Here is a 12,500-nt window from a genome sequence, read left to right on the forward strand (position 1 = left end):
GGAATTCCTCTTGAATGTGTAAATTTGATCAAGTCTATTCATGACCATAGCAACTGCAACATTAATGTTAATGTGGGCTTATCAAATGAATTTCCAGTGAACAACGGAGTAATCCAAGGGAATGTGTTATCACCTATGTTGTTTATCCTCCCCAGGGATTATGTAATGCGAAGAACAGTTGGAATTGGTGGTGAAGGTCTGGACTAGATTAGTGATAGGAATTTAGAAGATCTGGAGTATGCTGTTGATGCTGTCCTTGTTAGCAAAACACCACAGGATTTGCAAGGATTGCTTACCAGAATACATGAAATATCACACGAGATTGGGCTGAAGTTAAATAAAAGAAAGACAAAGATGATGAGATTGGAGTATGCAATGGAAGATGAAATAACATTGTAAGGAGAAAAAAATAATGAGGTAGAATCATTTACCTATTTAGGAACTATGATTTTTAATTAAGGGTCTTTAAAAATAGAGTTTAGTGAAATAATGAAAAAAGTAAATTAGACAATGGCTAGGTTAAGTAAAATCTGGAAATAAAATCTCCTTAAATTGCATATAAAAATCAGACTAAATATCAGTTTAGTAAGATCGGTGTTACTCTATGGACATGAGTCATGGTATGGAAATGAAACAGTCTCCAATAGATTTAGTAAATTTGAGAGCAAAGTCCTCGGAAGGCTATTGGGCGTTAAATAGCAGGACAAGATTAGAAAGGAAACTATAAGAGAGATTACTCAAGAGCCATATGTGGATGAGGTATTGTTAACTTATAAAAAAGTCATTCAAACTTCTAATATTGAATCATAATAACTTCGCCGATACTAAAATTAAATTTTCAAAGATAGCAAATCATTATAAAATGTCAAGTCATAAAACACTGTGGATTTAGTTGCATTGACACTTAGGATTATTATTTTTATTATTATTATTATTATTATTATTATTATTATTATTATTATTATTATTATTATTATTATTATTATTATTATTATTACTTGCTAAGCTACAACCCTAGTTGGAGAAGCAGAATGCTATAAGCTCAAGGGCTTCACCAGGTAAAATAGTCCAGTGAGGGAAGGAAATAAGGAAAAATAAAATACATGAACAGTAAAAAATAACCATACGCATGCAAAATAGACAGACTAAATACTTTCGAATTCATTGCATATGCACTTCAAGTTTGTGTCAGATAAATGCAAATTCCTTGTTCATACTGCCGAGCAAACTTGATCTAACGCTCAGGGACTGATCTGCTCCAATCTGGATCATAGACATTGATGATCACGTTCGAGCTGGCTAGCTTAGCAAGGTTCTGTCCTGCAAAATAGCCGAAATGTTTTGGTAATTTTCGAATAGCTTTCGATCCGGCTTAGGACGATCTAGGTAATTCGATCAGCTGCTTGAGTAGGGCATTACTATGTCTTTATTTTGTTTGAAGAATATAAAGAGAACATGTAACTTTTATAATTTATTTAGTAAGGCGATGATTATTATTATTATTATTATTATTATTATTATTATTATTATTATTATTATTATTATTATTATCATTATTATTATTATTATTATTATTATTATCATTATTATTATTATTATTATTATTTGAATAGTAATGCTATTGTTGCATCAAAAACATTGATATAATGAAAAATTTTCTCTATCTTTCTTGTATTTATTTTTAGCATTTAAGGGAAAATAATCATACTTCATGAAGAATAAGTAAGCTGTCATATGTTACTCAATCAACATGAGTGTAATCAAGGTAATGTTTTAAGAGAAGCCTTGAGTAGTCCATAGAGCAAGTTTAAGGTTTAAAGGCCGAACATGAAGGGCAGAGGCAAGCAGGATAATGCCCTATAGAATTTATATATACAGAATATTTGATCAGCGAGCATGTTCCCTCTCCACCCAAGCTAGGACCAAGGAGGGCCAGGAAATGGATGCTGATGACTCAGCAATTAGAAATATACGATTCTCTAAACTCCTTAGCTCCCATGGATGGTGAGGTTGTAGACATTAAAGAAGCTAACGAGTTTGAGCGGGACTTGAACCCCAGTGTAACAATCACTAGGAAGAGACGTTTCCAATAGGCCACAAATAATCCCAGGATCTTCCACAGTAGTACTACGCAAGAGAACAATTATCTATTACTCTCTCTTATGATTAATTAGAAGATTTCCAAGGTCTCCAATTGAGTGAGGATCATATGTATAATCTGCATTGAAGTGTGCAAGGCATTGCCTATATGTCAGGGGTTTTGTTCATCTTCTGCAGTAATAGATCATTAGTCATCGTCAACACTGTTGAGCTTATTTTTAGGCACGCAAACAAAAGCAAATTGATTATTATGGTAATTACCTGGGACATCCGTTGCCTTAATGGGCGTGACGATCTACAGCACCACGGAGAGATAGGACCTCGAATCAAACAAGACGGAAGAACTTTGTAAGGGCTTGCCAAGGAATTTTTAAATCTTCTTGGGCATCAATTTAATGAAAATCAGTGATTGAAAGGCCAACAGAGAAAATATTGGCAGCAACGGATTCAATTTGGTAACGCTAAACGTTAGGTCTCATCCTTCAATATTCAAGCATTCTTCCCAAATGATATTTGGATGCAACTGCATTCTAAGAAATACACAAATATTTTTTTTTTCCTTTATGTTTATCCAGCCGGAAGAAACGACAACAATTAGATAAATGTATTTCCAGATACTTTTTCATTGGCTCTTGCCACTCAATATGTAACAGCATATAGTTGACCAATTTATGTGATTTACAATTGAGCCCGAGAAGAGAAGAAGAGTATAAAACCTAGTACTTTTGGAATTGTCTTTGATGGTGGTCCTTTGATAATTTTGTACTTTGGATTTAGTTTGGCTATCAGACTTCTCAAAATAGAATAAATCAAATGGATTTACACATGATCTGAACACTAGTTTTTATTGAAAAGCTCCTTTCAGAATGCAGTCATCGTTGGCAGAAAAACTTTAAAAACCTTCGGACATTGATTGAAGACTTAGAAATTTGCAATACTTGTAGTATTTCTTATTAGCTTCATTTAGACCAACAATCTTATCAATCAACTTACCAAATTAAAGGTATTAATTAGTTTTGATTCAATGTATGACTGGAAACCAGATACTTTCTAAATTGATATTTACTTCACACCCTACAATATTTTTGATATACCTTTATCGAAAATATTTATTTCATATGGAGTTGAAGATATTTTATTAGTACTGAACTCGGTAAAACAATGTGATTATTGGTGATGAATGGTAGATTGCTAATTATTTCAAATGAACTTCTGCAATTTACTTTTAGCAAACACTAATGTAACAGTAAATAGTAAATATATATCTATCTATCTATATATATATATATATATATATATAAAAATATATATGTGTGTATATATATATATATGTGTGTGTGTATATATATATATATATATATATACATATATATATATATATATAAATATATGTATATATATATATATATATATATATATTTATATATATATATACTGTATATATATATATATATATGTATATATATATATGCGAATATATATATATATATATATGTATATATAAATATATATATATATATATATATGTATATGTATATATATGTACTGTATATATATATATATATATATACCTAATATGACATGAGGGGATATTGATGAAGAGCAAATGAATAGTACTGAGTAGATAAGTCGACTCTTTTGTGCATTGACGGCATATTTGAATGCCATAGATGGCTATAGTTTATAATTTATAAGATAATGAACATAATGGATGACAGTTGCCGGAGTAAATGTAAATATTGGTAGTTTGTTTAAATATAAACTGCTGTCAAATTTAATATGATATCATTTCGAATTGAATGTTACAACATTGTACCTAAGTGCATACCTAGGTACAAGAAATACCTATTTATGAACTCTTTACTGTCATGACCATTTAATACATAAGACCTCCATCGTTAGAAGGAAGAAACCCTGAACTATTTTAGATCTTTTAATGGTTGTAATGATGAAGATAGCTCTTTTAGAAATTTCAATGATGCTCCATAATCAATATTCATTGGTAAAGATATCTATAGATATCGAATAATTCTTTTACTCCCACATACAGATATGTAATTGGTTGCTTCTACGAGAATATCTGGCCTTATCTTGGGGGCGGGGGGGTGGGGTGGGGGTGGGGTGAAGGGGGCAGATTCAGGACGTTCATTTCATCGAAAACATCTTTCCAGTATCAAAGATATGTACAAGTTGTCACATCCTATTAACATCTTTGCCCTAATTACTGCTTCTCACCTGCATTCAGACTAATAAGAAACTGATTAGAGATGATTTCAAAAGTAACTTCCGCCTGCAAGGGGGAATGCCTATATGCCGCATTGAATACTTGGTATTCACATTTGGCCTAAGGAAAATATAATTCTAAGGATTTGGATTGCACTTATAGTCTATCGTGAGAAAAAGTTATAATAAAACCAGGAACGTAAGTTTCAAGAAACAAGCTCACACGATTATCTATCCAAACGCAATATTATTATTATTATTATTATTATTATTATTATTATTATTATTATTATTATTATTATTATTATTATTATTATTATTATTATTATTATTTCTTGGTAAGCTACAACCCTAGTTGGAAAAGCATCCTGCTTTTCCCAGGGGCCCCAACAGGGAAAATAGGCCAGTGAGGTATAGAAACAAGGAAAAATTAAATATTTTAAGAAGAGTAACATCAAAATACGTATCTCCTATATAAACTATAAAACCTTAACAAAATAAGAGGAAGAGAAATTATATAGAATAATGTACCCGAGAGTTCCCTAAAGCAAGAGAACTCTAACCCAAGAGCAGACCAGAGCAGAATGAATTCATAGTAAAAGTCTATTCTAATTTCATAATAATTAGGTATCGAATATTGTTGGAATTATATTCATCCATACTACTATGATGTCAATGGTATATTATAGGAGGATCAAGTGCAAAGGAGGGCCTGAATCACAAAACGTCTGATGAAGCGTGCATGATGATGTTAAATTAAATGACTGCAGGAAATTGCTACTAAGATATCAATGATATTTTATATACATTTAAGCTTGTTTTCACTAACTAAAATAAAAATTAGTCGCTGAAGACCAAGCGAAAAGAAAAGAAAAGAAAACAGGTAGATTGGATGAAAAAAAAATGCATTATTTAAAAAAAAAAAAAAAAAAAAAGACAATTTTTAAATTGACCAACCTTCGCAATTTATACACAATTCCCTTAAAAAAAATGTATTGGCAAAGAGAAAAACTCGGGATGAAATGCTTTCAATGGTAATACCTTCTGGTGAACATACTTTTAGTTCGGTAAGTACAATAAAACTCATTTTCTGGAACCGGAGATATTTTAGAAAAATATATTGTTTTATTTCATATCCATGAACGATAGATAGAGGACTCAAAAAGACTATTAAACATACATACAGGATATAAAACTAGTTAGAATTTAAATCTATACCCTTTCTTCAGATAACAATTTAGGTGAGTCACAGTCTCCTAAGAAAAACCTATCGTCTGCTTTCACATTAATCCGCTGAGATTCTGATTGCTGGATGTACAGATGATGTAAGTAGCTTATCCTTAATGCGATGATACTCTGTCGGACCACCCAAAAGTTGTGCTGGAGAACAATACAATTCGTTGGTTTATTGTACACGATATGTCCAAACGAGTGATAAGGAGCTTAAGCAGACCTTATGTCGATTTTTATTTCGATTGCGATTGTATCCAACTGGTCTCTTGTGGTGTAAGATAAGTAGATTATAGATACATCGATGAGGGCTATGTATTTATTTAAGAATGATAATTCTCATTTAATTTCTATCTTTTAACTTTAGTTGATTAAACCTCTACCATCATTATTTATATTTTTTTCGACGATTTCATTAACACGAGAGTTGCAGTTCTATTCGTTTACTGTAACTTTATTAATTTTTTTTTTTTACTTTTCACTTATGAGTCTTCATATGAATTCCGTTTTTCTAATAATATATCAAATTTTATTATGAATTGAATATCCATTGAAAAAATAGTTTTATAGATATAATTACATCATATCTAAATTATTATGGTAGTCTTTGCAGAGATTTATTGACTAAATAATATGAAAATTTTGCTAAAAAAAAATAAAAGTTTTCTACTTTTTAGTTCTCTATTAATTATGCTGTATGAATGAATACACATTTCTAAAACCTTTTTCTGTTTATTCGAGTATTTTGATTATTAATGGAAAAGGAACGAAAAATTATCGCTTGTGCATAACCAACTTTATACAAATTATATACTTAAAAATGAGCAACGACATTTTACCACCCATGTGTCACACGAGCATACATAGTAACGACATTTCTCTTTTTTTATATAGTATACTTTGTATCCTCGCTCTTCCTTCGCACGGACAACAACTTGTTTTACCCTATCTGCATTTCTCATTATTAACTGTTAACAGAATCGGTTGCCGGTTTGATAAGAAGTAGCATGTCTGTATTTTGCGACCTTCTTACCTGAACCCTGTGTGTATATATACTCAATGTGTTGTAATAAAGTTATTCAGTTGCTTTCATCCAGCTTTTGAGTCACAACCTACCCCGTGACGTGCCGGAGTGGGGACAACGCCACCCATCACCCACCACTTGCTTGCACCCCAACCAACAACTTCTAGGAGCTACTTACTGCCACCCATCGCCCGCAGTTTTGCTTCTATCACTCCAGATTCGGAGCTGGCGCTAAGAAATGTGCCAAGGATTGTCAGTGGCCAAAAAACGTATAAATAGGCCATCGCTCTTGGCGGTGGCCTCCCGTGTTTCTAATCTTTTCTTTTTACATGATGCAGGTCTGGAATGGCGATTTTCGGTACACAAGGGTGCTTGTCATTCTCTTTTGCCAAGGGAACTCTTCAGGTGAATATCCACCTGGTAGCTGCTAACGGTTACGAAAACCTCACATTATCGTTTGGAAATGGCAAATTTTATTAGAAGCTTCTCATTGCTGACATAACATTGCCAATCCTCGGTGCGGATTTCCTCTCTGATTTCCACCTTCTGGTCGATGTCTCCTACCGACAATTGGTCAACTTAGACTCGTACTGGTCGACACCTCTTCTACCAGCACCCTCCAATCTAGCTCTCCTCATCAGCGCACCCACGGATGCCTACGTCCACCTCCTCACGTGGTACCCGGAGGTTTTCCATCCAGAACTTCGTCAAACGCCCACGGCTCTAGCCAAGCACAGTATTTATCACTATATCAAGAATACTGGACCACAAGTCTTCGCCAAATTCAGATGTCTGACACTGTATCAATTGGCAGCCGCCAAACAGATGTTCGCCGAAATGGAGGAAATAGGCCTTTGCTAAAAGGCCTCCAGCCTGTAGTAGTCACCCTTACACATCGTCCTGAAGAAAGACGGCTCCCTCCATCTGTGTGTGGATAACAGGCGCTTGTATATGCAAACAGAACTGGATCACTACTCCCTCCCCAGACATCGCTGACATGATCTCCTGCCTGCACAAATCAAAGGTTTTCTCTACACTCGACCTCCTGAAGGGGTATTATCAGATGCCTATGAACCCAGAAGACATCACCAAGACCGCCATCACCACTCTCTTTGGTAAATACACCTTCAATTATTCATGTTTTCGTCTTCGTAATGCTGGGACAACTTTTCAACGTCTCATGGATGGCATCTTAGGGGACCTCCCCTTATGTGTTTTTTACATGGACGACATAGTCATATTCTCTTTCTTAAAAGAGGGACACGTACATCACCTGCGCATCGTGCTCGACCGCGTGCAACAAAACAGCCTTGTAGTCCGGTAAGACAAGTGTACCTTTGGCGCCAACGAAGTGTCATTTTTAGAGCACCGCATCACTCCTGAGGGAGTCCATCCCCTCCCTGAGAAGGTAGCAGCCGTTCAGAATTTACCCACTTCCTCGACCGTCAAAGCACTGCAGGAATTCTTGGGCATAATCAACTATTATCACCGTTTTCTGCCAACCATTGCTGCCACTCTTGATCCCTCTACGCCTCCCTCAAGGGCAACCCAAAAGACCTGAAGTGGGTTCCCCTTCAAGAAGAGACCCTCTGCAAAGCAAAGAATGCCCTACCAAACACTGCTGCTCTTACTTTTCCCATCTGGTATGCCCTTATCCTTGGAGCAGTACTCAAATAGGGGGTCAATGGCTCGCCCCACTCATTGGCCTTCTTCAGCAGAAAACTGTCCCAGGAAAAATCGGGTTATTCTATCTTCGATCGCAAATTGCTGGCGGTGCACTTGGCTGTACGTCACTTTCACCATTTTTTAGAGGGTAGGCGCTTCGTCAGTCACACAGACTACATGCCTCTGGTGCACGCCTTCATTCGACAGTCTGACGGCTGTTCCATTCATCAACGTCAACAAATCTCAGCCGTGGGTGAATACAATTGCACCCTTCAACATGTCCCTACGAAAATTAATCCTACTGCTGATGCCCTGTCAAGAAACACGTTGGCAACTGTTCAATTGGAATTGGATCACAATGCCTTGGCTGAAGCTCAACAACAGGATCCAGAGTATCAAGCATGTAGGACATCCTGCACATCCCTTTGTTGGGAAGAAATACCCCTCGACGACTCCAACATCAGCCTCCCCTGTGACGTCAGTACTGGTAGACCGTTACTGGGGATTTCTGCTCCCATGCGCCGACAGGTGTTTGATTCCATACATGGCCTTTCATATCCCTCGTGGTATTCTAGTGGGCAGCTGCTGAAGATGAAATTCATTTGGCGTGGCATTACTAAGGATGATAAGGATTGGGTCTGCACCTGTACTTCTTGACAAACTTCCAAAGTACATCGACACACGGATTCAGAAGTGGACACCTTTCCTCAACTTCAGCGTCATTTTGCCCACTTTCACGTGGAGTTTGTAGGCCCTCACCCAAATCACAAGGCCATCGTTACCTGTTTACCGTCCTCGACCACTCCACTTGTTTGCCTGAAGCCATTCCCATAGAAACTGCAACGTCAGCCTGATGTTCATCTGCCTTACTCTCAGGATGGATAGAAAGATTTGGCATTCTTGATCATATTACTTCTGACAGGGGTACCCCTTTAACCTCTCAATTCTGGACATCATTAGCGAATCTCCTGTGCATCCCCCTACATCAGACAACTGCCTACAACCCCGCTGCCAATGGAATGGTTGAACGCTTTCATCGCACCCTGAAAGCAACTTTGATGTCCAACTTCCAGGACTCACACTGGTTTACTGAGCTTCCCTGCGTCTTCCTGGGACTAAGGACCACTCCTAAAGATGCTATGGATGTTTCGGCTGCTGAAATGGTGTATGACGACCCATTGGTCGTCCCTGCTGAATTCTATCCTTCTGCAACCTCCTCCGACGATCTTCAGAGCATATGTCACGTCGTGGTAAAATTTACTCCATGAGGCCAGACTTACAAGTCCTCAGAAAAGCATTACATACCGATAGACTTGCACTCTGTAATGCCTGTCTTCCTACGCAACGACATTAGTAAACCACCGCAAACGCCCCCTTACACGGGCCCTTTCCTTGTGATCAGACTCAATCCAAATGCATTCCTACTAAACATTCGTGGCAAAGAAGACTGGCTCTCCATTGATCGTGTAAAACCTGCTCATCTCCTGCCAAATGACCCGATTACAGCTCTCCTTTCTGGAGCAGGATGCCCAATATAACATGTACAGTATGTCATTTCTAGGTGGGGGAGCCATGTACCGCCCGTGTGTCACACGAGCGTACATAGTAATGACAACAGCTTGCCTCTCTAGAGTAGGATGCCCTATTTAACATGTACAGTATGTCATTTCTAGGTGGGGGGGGGGGGGGAAGCCATGTACCATCCGTTTGTCACACGAGCGTACATAGTAACGACATTTCTCTTTTTTGTATATAGTATCCTTTGTATCTTCGCTCTCCCCTTGCGCTGACAACAACTTGTTCAAGCATGTGTGCATATTCCATTGCTAACTGTTAATAGAACTGGTTTTTGGTCTGACAAGAAATAGCATATCTGTATTTTGTGACCTTCTTACAGGAACCTTGTGTGTATATATGCTAGATGTTTCATAAAAGTTACACAGTTACCTTCATAACACTTTCGAGTCACAACCTACTCTTGGCTCGTCACAATATCAATTAATTAATTGCATATATGTGATATGCAACAAAAGAATATTATTGCATGTTTATAGATAATAGTAGGAGAAGAAGAAGAAAAAGAAAAAGAAGAAGAAGATTAAGAAGAAAAAGATGAAGAAGATTAAGAAGAAAAAGGAAAAAGAAGAGAGAGAGAGTTATTAATTAGAGTTATACATATTAAGATGTGTGTGCATAAGTGTGTGCATATATCTTCCTCCACAGTATTCAAATTGCTCAGAATCATAATTGCTTCCTATTCATTCCCTAAATGAGACAGAGCAATGGAAACGATAAAAAAGCCACCCAATAATGTAAAAGGATTCTCTTAACATCTCAACTCCAATAATTAGAGGAGGAATTGTGTATTGGGTAAATTCAGCCGATCTCTTAATTGATATCTTTTGTGGCTTGTTGATAAAGATGATGTTGTTTGCATTTTGTCTTGATCAAAGAATGACTCCAAATCCCCTTCCGAAAGAAGTTTTAATATATTGTTCTACATTGAACAACAAACTACCTATGTTTGAGGGTACTCTTGGGCGTACTATTCTACATAATTTATCTTTCTCTTATTTTGTTAAAGTTTGTATAGTTTATATAGGAAATATTTATTTTAATGTTATTACTGTTAATAGAATATGACATTTTTCCTTGTATCCTTTTCTTACTGGGCTACTTTCTCTGTTGCAACCATGGGCTTATAGCATCCTGCTTTCCAACTAGGGTTGTAGCTTAACAACAAATAATAATAATAATAATAATAATAATAATAATAATAATAATAATAATAATAATAATAATAATAATAATAATAATAATAATAATGATAGATCGTGGAGGAAGCTGTTTGGTTCCAGATTTCCCTTAGTAGCAATGGATATTTTCCCTTAGGCCGAAAACGGATGCAGACATATGAATATGTTCCTTGAAAACCTTATTTAACCTAAAGAATGACTAGATTATATGTCGGCACTTGATTGTAGTTAGCCACATTCACCAAACTAGATAAAGCTTGAAAGTTGTCACTTTATCTCCCAGGTATTTGACTGGGGAATTTTTAAGTGCGCAAGTGTGTATAAATGTGTTTGCCTATAATAGATACTATGTCAAAAGCCATAAAGATTTTGGTTTAAATTTTTATTATATTTTTCATTTATTTATTTCTCATTTTTTGATGAGGTAAGTTTTAAATTTTTACTAATAAAAGGACGTTAAATTAATAAAAAAAATCCTAAGGGATTCCTGTATTCCTTGTTACTTATATTCAAACATAAACAAAACTCATAACATGGTTCGATTACTATATTATTCTAAAGCGTTCATGGCTGTAATATCTCTCTCTCTCTCTCTCTCCTCTCTCTCTCTCTCTCTCTCTCTCTCCTCTCCTCTCTCTCTCTCTCTCTCTCTCTCTCTCTCTCTCTCTGTGAGTTTCATTAATATTTTTATCTATCATCACTAATTCCATCTCCTCCTCGCTTTTGTTCCATCATCCTTAATCTCGTCAGAATTGTGTCTTCCTTTGTGCTTCGCCCCATGTTGCCTTCACGACCTTCTTTCATCTCCTTCATCCAATCTTTTTCCAGACCTGCGGCTTAGTTGCAGTTGCCGCCAGTAAGAATGTCAATTCATAACCCTTTTATCCTTCCAGACCTCTTTTGTAGTCCCCAATGGCGTTTTCATTTTGTTGAATATGGTGCCTACTTATTGGTATTCCGCTATAAGTTTCCACATATGGTAGTCTTAATAGATCATAGTTATTTACCCTTGTTGAAAGGTATTTATTTTAGTTGTTCTGTGATTTATCTATTATTGATTTATCTGTGTAGTATGTTATAATATAATTGTTTCATCATAAAAGATGGCAAACATTATTTGATTGCTTTCAGAAAAGGAAAATTATTTGGATATAGTTATACATACTTCCCTTTCATACATTATTAAGTTTAATTTACATTTCTCCTTCACAACGACGTCGCTGTAGTTAATAGATTATGTAAAAATCAGTAGGGAAATAGTGCAACAGAATTGTCCGAGAGACTCTCTCTCTCTCTCTCTCTCTCTCTCTCTCTCTCTCTCTCTCTCTCTCTCTCTCTCTCTCTCTCTCTCTCTCTCCTCTCTATCTCCTTAATCTTATTATCAATCTTCCTTTCATTCGTAATTTTCAATCGTAAACACCTTTGTTCTAATATCCTTACTCTTTGTAGTCACCCATAATAAAGAGTCAATTCGAATAACTTAATCTTCTCTTTCTTCTTCC

General features: G+C 35.9%; 1 protein-coding gene across 1 annotated transcript in view; it reads right to left on the minus strand.

Annotated features, from left to right (window-relative positions):
* LOC137645150 (protein PFC0760c-like) overlaps positions 1-6,705 on the minus strand; it is an 80,701-nt gene extending 73,996 nt beyond the window's left edge. The window contains exons 1-3 of the mRNA XM_068377980.1: positions 6,670-6,705; positions 5,542-5,703; positions 4,336-4,444 (exon numbers count right to left, since the gene is read on the minus strand). Coding sequence (XP_068234081.1) covers positions 4,336-4,444; positions 5,542-5,703; positions 6,670-6,705 — 307 coding nt within the window. The remainder of the gene's footprint in view (positions 1-4,335; positions 4,445-5,541; positions 5,704-6,669) is intronic.
* Positions 6,706-12,500: the final 5,795 nt, after the last annotated feature.

This window comes from Palaemon carinicauda, chromosome 8, assembly GCF_036898095.1.
Source record: "Palaemon carinicauda isolate YSFRI2023 chromosome 8, ASM3689809v2, whole genome shotgun sequence".
Classification (NCBI taxonomy): domain Eukaryota; kingdom Metazoa; phylum Arthropoda; class Malacostraca; order Decapoda; family Palaemonidae; genus Palaemon; species Palaemon carinicauda.